The sequence below is a fragment of the Erpetoichthys calabaricus genome, chromosome 4 (assembly GCF_900747795.2).
Source record: "Erpetoichthys calabaricus chromosome 4, fErpCal1.3, whole genome shotgun sequence".
Classification (NCBI taxonomy): domain Eukaryota; kingdom Metazoa; phylum Chordata; class Cladistia; order Polypteriformes; family Polypteridae; genus Erpetoichthys; species Erpetoichthys calabaricus.
The window spans coordinates 127,953,735-127,974,990 of record NC_041397.2 but is presented as its reverse complement, the minus strand read 5'-3'; the positions used below and the strand labels follow the sequence as shown (position 1 = coordinate 127,974,990).

The window sequence follows — 21,256 nt, the reverse complement described above, 5'->3', positions numbered from 1 at the left end:
TCTTCCACTTGAAAATAGTCTGCCCCTCAGACTGTTGATTTACCTAGTAGCAAAATATCTTTACCAGCTAACTCCCACCTGTACCACACATTTGTATATTTTTAGTAACATATAATAATTTTTTTCATTTTCTTTTTTAAGGTTTCTTTTGAAAGATGGACAGCTTTGGCTTTGTGCCCCACAAGCTAAGCAAATCTGGAAATGTCTAGCTGAAAATGCTGTATTTCTTTGTGATCGAGAAGCTTGTTTCAAGTGGTATTCTAAGCTGATGGGTGATGAACCTGACTTGGACCCGGATATTAACAAAGATTTTTTTGAAAATAATGTTCTACAGCTTGATCCTTCACTCCTAACAGAAAATGGAATGAAGTGTTTTGAGCGTTTTTTCAAAGCTGTTAATTGTAGGGAAGGAAAACTAGTGGCAAAACGAAGAGCTTATATGATGGATGACTTGGAATTGATAGGACTTGATTATCTTTGGAGGGTATGTATATTAAGCATAGAAGCCAAAACAAATTTGTACACATATCTGGTAGTTTTCTTAAATTTAAGACACAATCTTTGCTAGAGCATGAAGTATACACATTTAAAAAAAAAAAAAATTTTTAAGGATCTTGTTTCAAATAAAAGGAAATAATTGAAGAATCTCTTTACTCATTTCACTTAGTTAAATGTTTGTTTAGTATATGTGTACGGTTACTGCATTTTTCTCATTGTAATAAATTGCAATATATGGATGAAATATTTTTTTCTTGCAAGTTTTGTCTAGTAGTAACTAATTGTTTTTTGCTATATAAAGTCATTAGTTTATTCTTTGGGTAAGAAAGTTTAAGCTGTGTTTACAGGTAGCTTATTTCATGTTTAAATAATTGTATGACATTTCATGTTTAATTTACTGATTACTAGAATAGAATTGAAATATATCCACAAATATTCTAAAACTAAAATAGTAAATTGTATTGTGACAATTGTAGGAGTTATTTTCAGTTATTATTTTAGTATGCCAACTTAATTGCAAGTGATCAGTCAATCCTGATTAACTGTCAAAGCAGTTCCATTTATTTGAAATGTACTAATGATATGTCTGATTTTGCATTTAAGACCCTCGGATATATCCTCATATTTGAATATTGTTTGTCTATGTACTTGTTTTAATGTTTAACACTTCTTAAAGATTAAGACATGTTATTTTATCTTAGATTTAATAAAATAGTTTTGAATGGAAATTTAAAAAAATCTTGTTGCTTTTACAGTTGCAGTTATTAGTTTGGTGCAGTTAGTGCTTGGCGGTATGACCAAAATTCTATATCACGGTATTTTTTAAAATTATACCGGTTTCACGGTATTTAACGGTATTTTTTCCCCATGCATGAGTGGATGGTAACCACATTTTCCACTGCAGTTACTGCAGTAGACTGGCTAAGAATTACCTATTCCACTGTCACGAGAATTGTACATTGTACAAAAAAATATTTTAATGTGCATGACAGATGCAGCCAAAATATAGAACCTCTTTATTAAACAAAGTTTGCAAACAACTTAAACTAAAATTTTGACAACATATTTTCAACCATCCAAAGAGGCATTTAGACTTAGTAAAATATCCTGAGGTGCTTGTCAAAAGTTGTATTGCACTGAACATGTCTTAAAAAAGGAATAAACAGTAAATATTTTTGTAAACCAACTACAGTTTCTGTTAATATTAACAATCTCTGTCCACTGACACGTTAAAGTGACATTTTAAACAACTTTACCATCATTAAACTGCATAATATTTAAACTAATAAATAATAGCAATAAAATAAATAAAAGTGCAACTTCCAGTAATAATACTATTACTTCAAGCCCAGATGCATTACACAGTATTCACCAAATAAAAATAAAATTAAATTAAACAAGTGCAACTTGATGATGACATCTTTACCAACTGAACCATCATTAAGGCAAATTGCATTAATATGGACCTTGCTTCAAGCTAAGCTATATACATAAAAAATAAAACTGCAGCTTGCATTTATAATGCTATTTGTGGTATAGCCCTACGGAAACATATTAGGGCCACGGTGAAGAAAAAAAAAATATGGACACAGTGAAGAAAAAAAAACTATGTCGAGAATAAAGTCGACATGTTGACTTTATTCTCGATATTTCCGCTTTATTCTCATAGTTTATTTTGTCATTAAAGTAGAATGTCGTAAGCTAATCTTCATCCTAAAATCAATGTTAAATTTACTAGATTTTCTCAAACCCCGTCATAAGTTAATGTAGCACATTAAATGCTTTGTGTTAACTGTTTCCAGACCCAGTTGGTAATCGCTACACGCTTCTTAAATTGACTTCCTCTGCACTAAGAGGATGCGCAGGCAGCTATCACCGCACAGAATACATTCACTTCATGATATTCCTGCTCTCTGAAAATCTAGAATGCTAAGATAAATACTTGATATAATTTTCATGAAGAAATGCATTAAGGCGGGTATTAAAGATACACGGTAGTGCTGCTCCCTCGCAGTAAGGGGTCCCCAGGTGTACGTTCAGTGTAGAGAACTTTATGGCAGGTGTGACGAGGCTCCAAAAAACTTGATGTATGAATGGGTATCGAACAGGTTTAACTTAAATACTGTGTAAATGTTGGGTTCGTGATCTTGTGGTCGGTGACATGAACACAGAGTTCAATGGATGTTCTTCTGAGCGGACTTTATTTATTGCATTCGTGCTGTCTCTGTCTGACGTAACAAACCCCCCCAGTTCCTATCCTTCCTTTTTCTTTCTCCACATAACCAATCACCACATGATAAACGTCTTTGTGAAATTAAAACTAGTTATAAACTTAGACCACGGAGTGTTCAGAACTTTAAAAAATGTCTTCGTTATACATGTTTAATTATGCCAACCATTCAGGGTTGCACCTATCCCAGCAAGCATTGTGTGAGAGGCAGGAGCAAATCCTGAACAGGGCACCAGCACTTCGCAGGGTGAATACGAGCAATACATACACTAGCAGGGTCAATGTAACGTAACAAAACCCCACATCCTACATGACTTTGAAAGGAAACTGAAGCACGCCGAGTAAACCCACCAGAAAAACATGCAAATTCAAGGCAGGGAACACCTGGGACCACCTTGCTGCAGAGCAGCAGTGCAACCTCCACACCTACCGTGCCACCACATGATTAATACATGCTTTAATGCATTTCATCATGAAAATGATATCAAGTATTTATCTTGGCATTCTAAATGTTCAGAGAGCAGAAATATCATGAAATTAATGTATTCTGTGTGCTTCCTGCACCTCCTCTTAGTGCAAGAGGAAGTTAGTTTAAGAAGCACGTAGCGATTAACATGACTCCGGGAACACTTAACACAAAGCATTTAATGTGCTACATAACTTATGACGGGGTTTGAGAAATCTATTAAATTAAATATTCATTTTAAGATGAAGTTTAGTTTACGATGTTCTACTTTAATGACAGATTATGAGAATAAAGCCAATATTGTCGACTTTAATCTTGACGCTTATGACGAGAATAAAGTGGAAATGTCAAGAATAAAGTCAACATGTCGTCACACTATTACACAGTACCCTGGTTCTCATTACACAGTTTTGAAAAAAAATAAAACAAGTACAACTTGGCTTGCAGTATTATCCAGTAGTATAGAAACAGTATTCACACATTTGAACATAATGGTCCTCATCCGACCTTTTAAAACCAAACTATCTCCAGACAATAGACACGGCTCCTTTTTTTTGGCAAAAGTTCTTCTGTGTCATCATGTTCAACTTTATTGGCTGCTACAGCTTCTGTTTTGGAATGTTCTCTGTCCAATTTCACTGTTCAATACCTCCACTAATGCATGTACTCCGTTGTATGCATGTTTAGCAGTGCAGCACTGAAAAAAGTCCCTCCTTAAACAGTTTCCCGCTACGCCACATTCTGAATGTTGTTTAGGCTATTTAAACCGGTGTTGCGATAAAAGAAAAATCCATATCATAACAGAAATAAAAAACGTTTTTTGGTATGAGCCGGTATACCGCCCAGCACTAGGTGCAGTGTTATTCAGTTTTATTACTGTGTTTTAAGGTGTATTTGCATATAAGGCAAAAAGCGCCTATTGCAATTGCCCTGTCAGTCTTTCTGTCCGAATGACACTGCTTGGCTTAAAGTGAACACTTATTCTTGAAGGAACTTTGTCAGGAAAGTGAAATTTTTGATGAGCTATTTCCCACTAAAAAGCATTGGGAAAGTTATGAACTAGTCTAACTTAAACATTAAAATATAGAAATATTCTTTGTGACTTAAGTTACAGATTAGTTTCATGTCATAAACTTTCCATAAGGCAGGTCACTTGAATTTGTATATTGTGTCTATTTCCTTTTTTCACTTGTTGAAAAGCCGCTCCTGATGGTAAAATGGATTACCAGCACCTGGGGAGGTGCATGTTTATGTAAGCCACTGGTACACCAGCCCACTTCACCTGCTGCATGTGGCAAATTAACCATTAAAAGAGGTGTGGGCGGTATAGGCAAATCTCACATTTCTACAAATGAATTTCAAAGGAATGCAATCCTGTAAGCACCACTCCATAAGCATAGAGTAAACAATTAAGTACTCGTTTTTTATGTTACATTAACACTGGAATTACCAGAGTCTACGAAAAACTCGTAGATCCGACCCACCTTAAAACTGTTCTGGCCTCTCTTTTGTCTTCTAAATGTGCCGATTAAGACGAGCAGCAAGCAGGCGGCTATTCCATCCCCCACCTTCGCAGAACGTTCACTAAGTTTTCCCAGCTCATGTCTTGTTTGATTATCTGGGAGTGACTGAACTGCTGGAGTTTTAGAGTGGAAATAATAGATCATAATTTGGAACACACGCATTTCATGTGTGTTCCATTTCTACAGTAATCTGTGTAAACACATTATTAAAACAGAAACTTTTTCATATTTTAGTAATAAATGTTACAAAATGTAGGCATAAACTATAGAATGTGTGAAGCCTGACGTCCAAACATCAAATAAACACTTTCACAAAAGGCTCTAACATCAAATAAACACTTTCACAAAAGGTTCAAGGACGATACAACACCTTCCGTGGCGTAACACTAAGATTTGCTGACTCAGAGCACAGCAGCCCTGCCGTACCTTAGAGACCCGAGTTCAATTCCCCGCTGGGAAGGAAGAGTATTTTTTTTTTTTCCTTTGTAACCTCAAACGGACATAAAATTTATAAATTGGTATGCACTGTAAATCGTTAAGTTTAAAATGTTGATCGTGGTTATTTCTGTTGATTAATTCATGTACCTGTTACAATGTACTCACTTCTCTCTATGCTGTGGTTTCTATTACACACCTGAAAGAAAGACGATATATGTGAAAACATCATCGCACTAATGCAATATTATTTGAAAACGAACAGCGTCAGATCGGGTGTGAATGTATGCTGGAACTGGAAATTCTCTGATGTGGAATCAGTTCTGTATGGTTGTGGGCGTGGGTGTGAGTGGTGGACATAACTGGGAATTACTGTGAATGTGTGTGGTGTTTTGAGATAATGAATAGAGCTGCAAATTACAGGTGCTTGTTCAGTGTAATAGGAACCATAGCACAGAGAGGTGTGTACACTGCAACAAGTACACATGTCGTAAATGTAGGAAGGGCGCTCCTTGGATGAACTATAGTGCGTCTTTATGTGAAAACAGCAGTGTCAGATGGGGAGTGTCTGATGATTGCATATAGCGCTGAAGTTACTGCTCTTTACTATGCTTTCCTCTGCATGTCCTGGAGTACAAAAGAAACGGCATAAAGCAACATGTGGGGACTGGCAAGATTGGGGGAAAGAAAACATACGGTCGTATGTATCGTGATACACTGCAGAGCTTATAACACGTCTTTATGTGAAAACAGCAGTGTCAGATGGGGTAGGGAAGGATCCTGAACGCGACTGAGAGAATGAAAAGTGAATAAAAAAAAAACAAAGCTAACCTTTACAAATATCATAAATTACACCGGCTGTTACAGACTGAAATCAAATGTATCTTTTTATTCTAAAACTAGACAAAGAGCCCGTTTCGACAACATAAGATGAAATGGGCACAAGTGGAATAGTAAGTAATAAGTATAAGCACCACAAACCTGATGTAGGTGTATTTAATGAATGCGTAATTAGGCCTGGAGCTGTAGTTGAAATCGCCGTTCAGGCCTCTAGAACTTTAATCGAAGTCGCCTTTCTCTTTTGAATTTTTGCGGCCATAAATCCGCCGCCTGCTGCAATGTTGGGCAAAGTCACCTTTCTTTTTGAATTTTCGCGGCAGTAAATCCGCCGCCTGCCGCGATGTCTGTCTCGTAAGGTTTTTCAGGCAGCTGCGCAGAAGGCGACTGCGCATTCGGCTTCGGACATGCGCAGAAGGCGACTGCGCATTCGGCTTCGGACGGACCCTGCCGCGATGTTGGACGAAGTCGCCTTTCTCTTTGAATTTTTGCGGCCGTAAATCCGCCACCTGCCGCGATGTCGGTCTCGTAAGGTTCTTCGGGCAGCTGCGCAGAAAGCGATTGCACATTTGGCTTCTGACATGCGCAGAAGGTGACTGCGCATTCGGCTTCGGACGGACGTGAGTGAGTGAGGAGACTGGCAAATTATATATAAGATAGTAAAAATAAGAGCTTGCTCAAAAGGGAGTCGTACAGGATCGAACTTGTGACCTTTTGATACCCAGTTAGCAACTGATATTGTTGCGCCACGGCAGCAGTCATAGTAAATGAGTGTCAATGTTGCACACTAATGCAGCTTTTTTTTCTGCAGTTATATTTTTGAATAAAAGCGCACTTGTTCTGTTGTATTTGTACCTTTCGTGAAAGTGTTTCTTTGATATTTGAACTTCAGGCTTCATACATTATATAGTTTATGCCTACATTTTGTCATTTACTACTAGCATATGAAAAACGTTTCTGTTTTAAAAATGTGTTTACACAGATTACTGTAGAAACGGAACACACATGAAATGCGTGTGTTCCAAATAACAATCTATTATTTCCACTCTAAAACTCCGCTCCCAGATAATCAATCAAGACATGAGCTGGGGGATGTTCGTGCACGTTCTAAGTCGGTGGGGGGATGGAATAGCCGGCTGCTTGCAGCTTGTCTTTATCTGCACATTTAGAAGACAAAAGACGATGGTGGAGAGGTGCGAACAGATTTAAGAAGCGATTTAAGGTGGGACGGATCTACGAGTTTTTTCGTAGGCCCTGGTAATTCTAGTGTTAACTGCATTATCAGTGCAATTATAATAGTTATTTCTCCTGACACTATAATTTTCTGTCATTCATGCCCAGGAGCTGTCAGCAATTTTTCCCTGAGACTTCAAGAGAGTCCTTTTTTTAAAAGAATGGTATTTATTTTAAGAAATTTTAGTTTTACTAATTTTAGCTAAAATGTAATGAGTGCTGTGAGTCTCCAGCTGCACTATGATCTTGCTCTGGATATGCAGGTCAGGGAAAAATTGCAGATAGATAGTCGGACCTTCCACAATCATCAACTAACAATAGGACATCAACAGAGGTAACTAGATGTACCCATTAATATTTTGAAAATTCAATCCCATACATCACTCGCTCCTCTCTTGTTTTACATAAGGTTCTATGTACATATATGGCAATGATAATTGCACCTTTTTCTATTTCTCTTCCTCATAATCTTTAGCAGAGAAGTTTTCAGACAACCACCACTGAAAATTTAAGTAGCACGGTAGCCATTGGAGTTTCATGGTGGTGTGTTTGGTCATATCTATCTGACAAATTGCTTTTTAACTTCTTTGCAGCCCATTCAGTATAGAAATTGTAGTAGACAGATGGAACTTTATTTGTCCCCAGGTGGTAATTTGTTTTTTTTTTTTTTTTTTTTACAGACGATCTTTAAATAAATAAATACATAAATGGGTAGATAAGCATATAAGTAAATAAATAACACGTGCACTCACACTTTGTCCTGAACACACACCAGAATGTCCATAAAGGAAGAAAATTAAAAAAAAAAAACTTCTGACTTGGCTATCACAGTGATGCATTAAGCAGATGTATTGCTGTTGGTATAAAGGAGCCCCAGTAGTATTTCTTGACACTGGCAGAGTAATTTGTTGGCAGAAAGTACTCCGTGTTCATGTGTCAAGAGAGAAGATTTGCAGCATAGTTCATAATGGCACTCAGTTCGCTACTATAATGGCACTCAGTTCGCTACTGGCTTCCGGGGGTCCAGAGCCCATCCTATAACTTAGCTTGCCCTTTTAATTAGTTTGTTTATTCGGTGGGCCCAGCACACCACAACATAGAAAATCACACTGGCCATCACAGAGTTATAGAAAATGTGAAGGATGTCGCTTCCCACTTTAAAGGAATACAGTCTCCTAAGGAAAAAGAGCTTTCTCTGCCCTTTCTTATATAGTTCCTCAGTGTTCCAAGACCAGTCCAACCTGTGATTAATGTGGACCACCTCTAAATCCACTCTTTGAATAGTGACTGTACATAGAGGCTGTTTGATGAGGCTGAAGTCAATAAACCAGTTCCTTGGTTTTGCTGATGTTAAGATGCAGACAATTCTCTTTGCAACATGAAACAAACTTCTCCACCTGACTCCTATACTCTGTCTCATCCCCTTTATCAGTACACCACGTAAATGCAGAATCATCTGAGAATTTCTGCAAGTGACATGACCTGGTGTTATATGGGTAGTCAGAGATGTTCAAAATGAAGAGAGAAGGAGACGGCACCGTTCCTTTTGGTGCTAAGTTGTTGCTCACGTCCATATCAGAAACACAGTTCTTGATTCTCACAATCTATGGTCTGCCCAACAGGTAACTCCATTATCCAGGACTTCTGGGATTCTGGTTAAATTTAGAAATGAGTTCAAAATACTTTCTCTTAAGTTCAAGAGTGCATGTTAGAATCACACTGTAGTAGTTTTGTAAATATTTAAAGCTATATAGAAAGCCAAGCCTTCATCTGAAGTACCCACAAACCACTGAATGTTTTGCTTCCGACACTTGAAGTTTACTTTTAGTCTTAGAAATTACATCAAGGCTACAGACTTGCTGCTTTAGTCTGGCATGACCTAGGTGGAGCTACTGATTATACTGTTTATATTGAAACCTTTCCTTATTTTTACTTGAAACAAATGGTGATTAATAAGTCATAAGTTATTAACTCTAGTCTATTTCTGTTCTCTGTATCCTTCTGTGGCACTTCATCTCACTACTACTTTTCCAACCTACTGCACCTGTCCTTTGATTTCTACATTGGAGAGATTGAGAATTAGAGCTGAGAGATACGGAGTTCAATTAATTTTAAGATTACTAGCCAACCCGTGGCGTACCATACGCCGCATAATCAGGCCACTTTTTAAATGATTTTTAAGCACAGGGAAAAAATTAACATTTGAAAAATCCGGAGGAGAGGGGAAGTACGCCCATTACGCCCCATCCGTCATGCTAGTCTGCTGATTTCTCGTTCAGTAACCTGTGAGTAGTGATGGGCGGAGTGAAGCCTCACGAAGCATCAACACGTTTGAAGCAATTGTGTCGGAAATCGTATCGAAGCTTCGAAGCATTTGACACTCACCTCTCTCGTGACACCGCCTGGCCATTTTCATTAACGTTACAGAAACTTATGATACACTTCAATGACGTCTGTTAAAAGTCATATTGCTTTTATTTTTTCGTAGCTACAGACTGACAACGAAGAGAAGGGTTCGTCAGTAGCTTGTAGTGTGTGATGTCTAAAAAATATAAATATAACTAACGCAGACAGGCAGAATGCACTATACGATAGCAAGACTTAAACAAAATAAGACGCCTCACCTCATGCATTCCCGGCTCTTTCAATTAGTATTTACTTTTGCACTGTATCATTATAATCGCTCCTGTTCTTAGTATTATAATTAACCCTGATCTTTTCTTGAGATCACATTTAATAGCCTTAAATGTTTTCTTTGGTCTGTCTTAATTAAAACGGAGTAGACAGAAAATAAAGGTTTATCCCTGTACTTTGCCATGATATAGGTAAGCACATTTGAGAAAGAAAATGTGAAATCCTTAAATCACAGATGTTATTATTCGATCAAGTATTAAAATCTGCAGTGCTTCGAAAGCTCGACACAGTGTCGAAACCTGAGTATCGAGCGGCCCATTACTACCTGTGAGTCACGTAGAGTTTTCATTGTCGTTTGCGGTTCTGGCCGCTTTTCACGTACTGAGTTGTTCCGGAGTCACAGTTGAGAAACAGTTTTTTAATGTCTTTTAAGCACAGGGGAAAAAATGAACATGTGGCCCGGTGCATTCTTTAACTGCCTTGTGGCGCTGTAGTAGTACGGCTGCTTTGCAGTTAGGAGACAGTGGAAGATTGTGGGTTCGCTTCCCGGTTCCTCCCTGTGTGGATAGCAAATTATCCGCGACAAACAAACTGTTTTACACGCTGCAAACCAATCCGCGCTGGTTTTTCAATGTTTTTTAAGCAGAGGGAAAAAATGAACATTTGCAAAAACCGTAACGCTGCTTTCAGTAAGTACAATGCACACGAGTTTAATTTGTCAGCCACTTTTTGCCAGCCGTCTTTTCTGGTTTGGGCCACTTTTGCAGTGTTACCTCTTGTGCATATTATATCTTGAAATCCTTCGAGTTGCTAATTAACTAACACCCACCCACTCAGCTTGTGTGAAAAAAATGCGCCCGTTCTTTCGTCATTTTGTTGCAGCCTATCAAAGACCTGCTGATCATGTTTTGTACACTCAATATATATTGGCTTTTCACTCAGCGTGAGGGTGCGCATTCATCTCGGATTATTACATCCTGCTAGACTAATCTGCTACATGGCTGCGTTTGAAAAACCGACTTATCCCGGATGAGTTTCACCGGCATTAATGATTAGGAATCTGGTTGGAACAAAACCCTGCAGGCACAGGGGTTCACCAGGGCCGAGTTTGGCAAACACTGCTGAACAGAGACGAAACCGACTCAGGTGAGGAGTGGGGGCGGGCAAAGTAGTTGCAGCTATTGATTATTCAGTGTTGTTTGCCTGGGTGTCTGATCTGCGTTGACTGACATGGCTGTTTTCTGCGTATCCCATGGTTGTCTTCTGGCAGTGTGAATGCCTCGAGAGACAGGACGTCCTTGTGTGGTGAGTTGTTGCAATTTGTGACCACGTTGCCGACATTATCCCAATGTTGGCAAACAAAGCCAACAGCCATGTTGCGAAGTTTGAGAGCAACAGTTTTGTCAGTGACATTTTTACATCCAGCTAGTCTGCTAGACTAATGTGCTACACGTCTGCGTTTGAAAAACCGACTTATCCCGGATGAGTTTCACCGGCATTAATGATTAGGAATCTGGTTGGAACAAAACCCTGCATCCACAGGGGTTCACCAGGACCGAGTTTGGGAAACACTGCTGAACACAGACAAAACCGACTCAGGTGAGGAGTTGGGGCGGGCAAAGTGGTTGCAGCTATTGATTATTCAGTGTTGTTTACCTGGGTGTCTGATCTGCTCAACAGGATCATAAATAAAAGGAAAACAATGTGAAGGCAATGTCACAGGTGATCCTGTGGTATAGCGGGTCCACAGCTCCCCTTCAAAAGCCCATTTTTAAATAAATAATCATTGCACTCACAGTGTAGCGAGGGGCGTGGAAGTGTGGCTGAAACGGTTTCCGGGTAGACTCATGCTTCGGGCATTTCTCCCATGTGCAGTGTGTGAGCGAGTGATGAGAGAGAGAGAAAGACGGTATGTTAGAGTGAGCGAGAGCAGGCTCGAAGGCAATGTGTTCCTGTGGTATAGCGGGTCCATAGCTCCCCTTCAAAAGGCCATTTTTAATCAGGCGACTGACAGTAGTGGAGTCAGGCACAGAGAAGGTCAGCTGCAGAGAGAGCGTCTCGACTGTTGCAGGGCCTGAAGCAGGTGAGGCGCTAATGAAAAAGAGGCACAGGGCTTATTGGTTTTTAAAGACTGCTTCCTTCATTGTGTTTTAACTTCAGTTTTAAAGGATTGCGCGGCTCTCTCTTGCGCTGCCTGTGTGTGCCTCTGTCTCTCTGTGGCGTTGCCTCTGTGTGTGTGCGCGGCTCTCTCTCGCTGCCTGTGTGTGCCTCTGTCTCTCTCTGGCGTTGCCTCTGTGTGTGTGTGTGTGTGCGCACGCGTCTCTCTCTCTCTCTCTCTCTCTCTCTTTCTCTTGCGCTGCATATGTGTGCCTCTGTCTCTCTCTCGCGCTGCCTGTGTGTGTGTGCGCGCGGCTCTCTCTCTCGCGCTGCCTGTGCGTGTGTGCGCGGCTCTCTCTGTCGCGCTGCCTGTGTGTGTGTGCGCGCGGCTCTCTCTCTCGCGCTGCCTGTGTGTGCCTCCGTCTCTCTCTGGCACTGCCTCTGTGAACCAAGGTTCCACTGAGGTTGACTAATGAAAAGTCAACGTGGCTCAGAGCTGCAAGTGGACTGTGGCACAGACAAACAGAAATGACGGCATGTTTTCCGAGGCGTCGCGTCCGAGTTGGTGGGCGTGGCTCTGTGATTTTTTTCGTCGTATCCAATGGTCTAAGAGTTGGTGGGCGTGGCTCCTTCCTGCGTGCGCCATTGGCGTCTTACTTGTCGGCGGTTTAGTGAATCCACGCCCCTTCCGGCGTGCTTTCCATGGGTGGCTACTTGTCTCCCGGCTTAGTGAATTATATATATATATAGATTGTGACCTAAAATGCTGAATTAGTTGTATCTTGCTTTTTCTCAAAACACCTTAAAGACTGAAGATCAGCACTATATTGCCATGTGTGTGTATATATATATATATATATATATATATATATATATATATATATATATAATACTCATCTTTTTATGCAGAATCCAAAATCTGGTATATTTTTTTCACAATAATATAAAATACTATAGATGGAGACCATTTTTTTTCCTCATTTGAATATTTAATATCTTCATTAATAGATATGCCTTAAAGAAACAGCTGAAATAACAAATACTGTTCTCTCTCCACCTGTTTGACTGTTTTATACAAGGAAAGACAACGCTGTTGATTCATTACCACGCTAGTCACAGATCCATGTACATACATATATTATACATATTGTTTTATGGTTTACATCATTTGTAATGGTACCAAATAATTTATTAGGTTATCTTTACATTTTCATGTCTGTAATGGTCTGTATCTGTATATATGTGGGCATTTATTAGTTAATGTTCACCAGCCTAGTGAGTGTTAGTTAGGGTTGTGGCCGGGCAACACATATTTTGCATCCAGTGTTCATAACAGCTTCTTGAAACCATCTTTCTCTATGGTATACATAGGTATTTTACATTACTGGCATCAGGAAATAAATCTATAAGTGGCGCTTGAAATTCTCAGGAGGGAAGGGATAATTAGATAGAAACAGAGCTGTTTAATCTACCCAGTGAATCTTTACTTTCACTTTCAATCCCAATGAACAGTGAAGTAACATGTCTTACTAAAATTTGAAATTTTAATATCAGTGATTTTTATTTCATTCGTTATTTTATTATCCTATGACTAACCTTTGTTGTCAGAGAAATACAGATGTATATTTGACATTCTCCAGTAATCGTATAATAAATTTCAGTCACCAGAGCAACATACAGTGATCCCTCGCTATATCGCGCTTCGCCTTTCGCGGCTTCACTCCATCGCAGATTTTATATGTAAGCATATTTAAATATATATCGCGGATTTTTTGCTGGTTCGTGGATTTCTGCGGACAATGGGTCTTTTAATTTCTGGTACATGCTTCCTCAGTTGGTTTGCCCAGTTGATTTCATACAAGGGACGCTATTGGCAGATGGCTGAGAAGCTAGATTGCTTACTTTTCTCTCTCTCTTGCGCTGACTATCTGTGATCCTGACGTAGGGGGATTGAGCAGGGGGGCTGTTTGCACACCTAGACGATACGGATGCTCGTCTAAAAATGCTGAAAGATTATCTTCACGTTGCTATCTTTTGTGCAGCTGCTTCCTGAAACGACATGCTGCACAGTGCTTCGCATACTTAAAAGCTCGAAGGGCACGTATTGATTTTTGACTGAAAAACAAACTCTGTCTCTCTCTCTCTCTCTCTCTCTCCCTGCTCCTGACGGAGGGGGTGTGAGCTGCCGCCTTCAACAGCTTTGTGCCGCGGTGCTTCGCATACTTAAAAGCCAAACAGCACCATTGACTTATTTGCTAGAGATTGTTTTCTCTATCTATGTGACATTCTGTGCTCCTGACACGCACTCCTTTGAAGAGGAAGATATGTTTGCATTCTTTTAATTGTGAGACAGAACTGTCATCTCTGTCTTGTCATGGAGCACAGTTTAAACTTTTGAAAAAGAGACAAATGTTTGTTTGCAGTGTTTGAATAACATTCCTGTCTCTCTACAACCTCCTGTGTTTCTGGGCAAATCTGTGACCCAAGCATGACAATATAAAAATAACCATATAAACATATGGTTTCTACTTCGCGGATTTTCTTATTTCGCGGGTGGCTCTGGAACGCAACCCCCGCGATGGAGGAGGGATTACTGTATATTTATAGATGTTAATGCAAAATGAGTGTTACATTGAATATCTAATTAATGAAATTAGGAAATTCAATTCACTTGCAAAACGAGAAATACAAACTCTAAATGATAAAGGTCAGTAATGCAGTTTACCTCAAAACTAATTCATGATAAGTTCACACAAAAGGAACAATGAAGACTGTGGTTTTGATTCAACATCAGGCTGAGAGCACTTGAAATGTACGGATGACAGTTTAAGATGCGTGGACGCCTTATTTCTTGTATGATATATATGAATATATATTTTTTTTTTTTTTTTTGTCTCCATATAATATAGTTTGGATATGCTCAGTGTTTAAGAATTATTAATGTGTCTGTACTTTTGCTTCCAAGGATTCAAGTCCCTGAGCTTCTCATGTACTTAGTGTTTTACCCCCTTTATAGGTTGTCATTCAGGGAAGTGATGATATTGCTGGTAGAGCAATAGATTTGCTCAAAGAAATTTATACTAACCTTGGACCAAAATTACAAGTAAATCAGGTAAGAATTGTCTTTGATATTTTGAATTTGTTTTATATTCAAACACTTAAAGGAAAAGTATCAGACCCCAAGTTTAGGCAATGCTTTTTCTAAACATGTTGAAAAGGTGCTAATTATATTAATTTGTGAGCATAAAATATTTACTGTACCAGGTGAGTCTGGATTATACGTTGCGAACATCCTTCACAGTCTGCCAGTTTAAATAAGACTATCAAAACCTTTCGTGTTTTTGCCTTAAGAAATAGCAAACATGTAATTCAGGTATTTTTATACTGCAAATTAGTATATTTTGCAATATTTTCGAATTATGTTTTGAAAGGAGCTTTTGATGTTATAGTACAGAGTCTTCGGTGTATTTGATTGTGCTCTTAAGTACTCTTTTTTGTGATATTTTTTTTATTTTTTTTGTATACAACATAGGTGGAGATTCATGAAGATTTTATTCAGTCTTGTTTTGATCGCTTAAAGGCTTCCTATGATACACTGTGTGTGTTGGATGGTGATAAAGACAGTATTAATTGTGCCAGGCAGGAAGCAATTCGAATGGTACGAGTTTTGACTGTTCTAAGGGAGTACATTAATGAATGCGACAGTGACTATCACGAAGAAAGGACAATTCTTCCTATGTCCAGGTATCTATGTTGTAATTAATCACTGGCCTATTTAAGACATCATTATAATACAGAAAACAGAGATATAACACAAACCCATAAGCTAGACCAGGGGTGGGCAATGTCGCTCCTGAAGTGCCACAGTGGCTACAGGTTTCCATTCCAACCCAATTGCTTAATTAGAAACCAGTCCTTATAATTATTAATCTCAGACCTTATTTAATTTTATAGCTTGTTGCTCTGCAATGTAAGGTCTTATATCGTAGGATATCATCCAAATGATTTGAAGCCTAAAAAGGATAATTTTCAGTCTGTCACATTTTCTATTAAGTGTTTTATTAAATCAAACAGTGTATGATGAACACACACAGATGTAAATGGAAACAAGCTAGATGGAGAACTGTTGGCTGCTTTGTCATTTACATCTTATTGTTAATAAGCAATTAAGGCTGGGGAACCTTAACAAGCGAGCCCACTAAAATGAAGCATCAAAATGTCACTTGAGCAATAAGTGATTCATCAGCAATGATTGACTTCTCATTATAAGAAACTGGGTTGGATCAAAAACCTGCCACCACTGCGGCTCTGCTGGACCGACATTGCCCACCCATGAGCTAGACTTACAGTTGTGCTTGAAACTTTGTGAACCCTTTAGAATTTTCTATATTTCTGCATAAATATGACCTAAAACATCATCAGATTTTCACTCAAGTCCTAAAAGTAGATAAAGAGAAACCAGTTAAATGAGACAAAAATATTATACTTGATCATTTATTTATTAAGGAAAATTATCGAATATTACATATTTGTGAGTGGCAAAAGTATGTGAACCTTTGCTTTCAGTATCTGGTGTGACCCCCCCCCCCCCTTGCAGCAATAACTGCAACTAAACGTTTCCGGTAACTGTTGATCAGTGCTGCACACCGGCTTGGAGGAATTTGAGCCCATTCCTCCGTACAGAACAGCTTCAACTCTGGGATGTTGATGGGTTTCCTCACATTAACTGCTCGCTTCATGTCCTTCCACAACAATTCGATTGGATTAAGGTCAGGACTTTGACTTGGCCATTCCAAAAAAATTAACTTTATTCTTCTTTAACCATTCTTTGGTAGAACGACTTGTGTGCTTAGGGTCATTGTCTTGCTGCATGACCCATCTTCTCTTGATATTCAGTTCATGGACAGATGTCCTGACATTTTCCTTTAGAATTCTCTGATATAATTCAGAATTCATTGTTCCATCAATGAAGGCAAGCCATCCTGGCTGAGATGCAGCAAAACAGGTCCAAACCATGATACTACCACCACCATGTTTCACAAATGGGATAAGGTTCTTATGCTGGAATGCAGTGTTTTCCTTTCTCCAAACATAACGCTTTTCATTTAAACCAAAAAATTCTATTTTGGTTTTATCCATGCACAAAACATTCTTCCAATAGCCTTCTGGTTTGTCCACGTGATCTTTAGCAAACTTGCAGACGAGCAGCAATGTCTTTTTTTGGAGAGCAGTGGCTTTCTCCTTGCAACCCTGCCATGCACACCATTGTTGTTCAGTGTTCTCCTGATGGTGGACTCATGAACATGAACATTAGCCAATGTGAGAGAGGCCTTCAGTTGCTTAGAAGTTACCCTGGGGTCCTTTGTGACCTCGGCGACTATTACACGCCTTGCTCTTGGAGTGATCTTTGTTGGTCGACCACTCCTGGGGAGGGTAACAATGGTCTTGAATTTCCTCCTTTTGTACACAATCTGTCTGACTATGGATTGGTGGAGTCCAAACTCTTTGGAGATGGTTTTGTAACCTTTTCCAGCCTGATGAGCATCAACAACTCTTTTTCTTAGGTCCTCAGAAATCTCCTTTGTTCATGTCATGATACACTTCCACTAACGTGTTATGAAGAGCAGACTTTGATAGATCCCTGTTCTTTAAATAACACAGGGGGCCCACTCACACCTGATTGTCATCCCATTGATTGAAAACACCTGACTGTAATTTCACCTTCAAGCTAACTGCTAATCCTGGAGGTTCACATACTTTTGCCTCTCACAAATATGAAATATTCAATAATTTTCCTCAGTAAATAAATGATAAAGTATAATATTTTTGTCTCATTTGTTTAACTGGTTTAACTGGTTTACTTTTAGGACTTGAGTGAAAATCTGATGATGTTTTAGGTCATATTTATGCAGAAATATAGAAAATTCTAAAGGGTTCACAAACTTTCAAGCACAATTGTATCTTTCCCTTACCTTGGCAAGAATCTTTTGTTCAGTGGTGGATATTCTAGGAACTTTAACTTTACAGGACTGAAGGAGAAAAGTAAATGGGTGTGTGCCATCAGTATTGGGATCTGTACAGCAACATCTGCCATGGTAGTACAGAAATACAGATTGTATTAAGGTAAGAATAGCTTAGTACTATAAGTCCCAACTTTTTTGAGACTTGTTGCTGCCATCAAATTCAAATGACCTTATTCTTTTCTTAAAGTGGTATGTTTTCACTTACTCGTTTCACTTTCAACATTTGATATCTTTTCTGTGTTCTATTGTCTATAAAATAATGGCTTTATAAGATTTGCAAATCATGGCATTCTGTTTTTATTCACATTTTACACAGTGTCCCAAGTTTTTTGGAATTGGGGTTGTACATGCTAACTTCACTATAAATTCTTAAACACATTAACATCAGTCTTTTATTTTAGTTTCATTCTTTTCTGAGTGAGGGAAAATTTATATGCCCATAACTAAAACAGAAAATAGTGCACACAGACATAATGCAGGCTGGTACATATGTGCAAGATACCCTATTCATTCATTCATTATAAACAGGGTAAATATTGTGTTCTTATGTATTAATACATTAACTGAATGATGTATTTCGTCCTGCAAGAAATCTTGTTCCTCTGCCAAAGTATATGTTTTGACAAGCTAAGGTGAAAATGGACATTAAACAGTTTGGTTGCTGTAAGCAAAAAGGAGCTCTAGTATCTCCAGACACTGAGACAGTAAACCAGCGACTAAAAGTATGTCATTACTCATGAAAGCCATTTTTGCCATAATACTCATACTTGTCTCACTTTGTTAAGCGTGTCCAGGATTTGTCATGTAATAAGCTGGTCATCCTTAACCATAAAAGATTAATAGTACAATGTTGGATCTGGGCTATAATTTTGACTTCGGTATTGATAGACCAGATTTCCAACATCAGTCCTGGTACCAAAATGGTTCAGAAGCATATAACTTCAAAACCCTCCATCTTACTCAAGTCTCCCTTATATGCTACTTAATTGAACTCCCCTTTGTTGTGCCGCGTCTCCACACAGCACTACAAACCACTTCCATCCTTATAGTGAAGCAGTGGGCTTGGGGGTGTCTGGGAGTTCCTAAGTGAAGTCTCAGTCATGTTGAAGCCTGTGGTTATGTGAACTCTATGGAAAGCCTGAAAAAGTTTTCTTCCCCCTATACGATAGTTTGTGTGTTTGGGACCAAAAATCCCTAAATATTCGTACTGTGTTGTTTTATAATTTGTGTTTTCCCGATACTTCACCAGTACTAGTATACCACACAGCCCTAGTAGGAATCGTGAACATGTTGACACAAACATTGTTCAAGTTCAGTGACCACTGTGCTTAATAATAATAATAAAGTAATAAAGTTCTGTGTAAGCAGTAAATCTCAGTAAAAGCAAATAACCTGTTCAGAATCCACAACTTTGCATTAACTACCTTGCTCGGGTTGTACTTGACCTGATTTTTTACTCCATCTGGGGTCTGTAACACTTTGGTTAGAGACGCTACTCATGTGAATGTATTTGGCCTCTTCAAAGAAATCCAAGCTCATTTTATGTCTGCATCAGGATTTCAAATACTGAGATACCAAGTTTAATTATGCCATTATGTACACCTACTGCCTGCTTACATTAGTTAAGCATTTCTGACATATTCTTCATGTTATTGAGCAAATGAACTATTCTAGTGTGAAGGTAACTAACTGTAATTTGATTAATAGGGGCAGAGAAAGATTTTTTGAAGGATACATGTTTTACTTTATGCTTGAAACTTTACTACTATTTTTACAAACCGCCCCTATCTTATGTTTAAATACTTTTGACAATTAAAGCTGTCCTTTTTGTAGATTTTTAGTGGTCTTAATTATAATTGTCCATTTTAGGTACAGAATGGTTCATTTTATTAAATGTTATAAAATATCCTCTTTAATAAAATCCCTGTGTGCGTCCAGGTGTCCGTGTGTGTGTGTCTTCTGATGAAGTGCGCATGAGCGGGGCACGGTGCGATGAGCGATATTACTGTCAGAGAAAGTTACAGGCGTTTTACGGAAATACAAACCAGTATTACTACGGGAGGAAATTAAAGGTACACAATACAGTGACGCATATTACAGCCACATACAAACCAGTATTACTGTCAGAGAAAATTAAAGGCATATTACCGACGTGCACGCCTGTATTACCGCCAGAGAAAATTAAAGGTATATTACAGACGTACAAGCCAGTGGACGTACAAGACAGTATTACTGTCACAGAAAATTAAAGACACACAATACACGGCGGCGGCTCACGAAGAACGGTCAGCTCAACAAGTAAATATCAACAAAAGAAAGGCTGAAAGACAAAGAAAAATACGACCAACAAAAAGAATGAGGTCAAAGTCCCTTGCCATTTAATATAGACTGTTCCTACTAATGTTTATGCACTACTGTTCTAGCGTCCATTATTGTGACGGGCTTAATGACTAGTAAATATATATAATCCAACGTCTGTATGTCTGTTTGCAAGAGAACTACTTAACAGATTTAGACCAGGTTTTTTTCTATAATTTGCTTGAACATCTGGTTGATTTTTGCGACCTCTCTCATCGCGCTAAGTATCATAGTTAGTTTGCGGTACCGATTTATTTACGCAAATCTGAAAGAGAAGCAGTGGGCCCAGGGGAGGGGGGGCCCGGCCCTCTTCACTCGCATGCCAGCCTCAGGGCGTATCTTACATCCACTTAGCTAGCGAACAAGAGAACCATTTAACGAGTTTAGAGCGAGCTTTTTTCTAGAAATTGGTTGAACATTCCGGTTGATTTTGCAACTTCTGTAATTGTGCTAAGAATCATAGTTTGCTTGCAGGAGTGATATTTTCGCGATAATCTGAGAAAGAGGCTGTGGGCCGAGGGGAGGGGGAAGCATGACATCAGGAGTAGGGAGCTGGGCAGTGCCCTCCTCACTGTCCTGTTTCACTTCTACGCGGGCAAAGTTGCAGGGGACGGCTAGTAATTTATATGGCAAGATGTATCATCTCTGTAACAATTTCTAATATATATTAAAATGTTTCTCCACACTCAGTCTTATCCTGGTGAAAATATTATTGGTAACACCCTGAGCTGGACAGTCCAGGCAGACTTGTTTCCAGCAGTGTTTTTTATATATTTTTGGAGGAATATAATCTCTCCAATGCACCAGTCAGTACACAATTTCTTGGCTTTTGTTCTCTTTGTAAAATAACAAAGTTCTTTATTCAGCATCTTCTAGGCTTATGTTTCTAATGTAAAATACATGAATAAGAATGTGCCATTTA

General features: G+C 38.8%; 1 protein-coding gene across 3 annotated transcripts in view; it reads left to right on the top strand.

Moving 5' to 3' along the window:
• LOC114651134 (probable ubiquitin carboxyl-terminal hydrolase FAF-X) overlaps positions 1–21,256 on the top strand; it is a 420,397-nt gene that overhangs the window by 248,060 nt on the left and 151,081 nt on the right. For all 3 annotated transcript variants that reach the window (XM_051926098.1, XM_051926097.1, XM_051926099.1), the window contains exons 16-18: positions 142–484; positions 14,970–15,065; positions 15,486–15,697. In XM_051926098.1, coding sequence (XP_051782058.1) covers positions 142–484; positions 14,970–15,065; positions 15,486–15,697 — 651 coding nt within the window. The remainder of the gene's footprint in view (positions 1–141; positions 485–14,969; positions 15,066–15,485; positions 15,698–21,256) is intronic.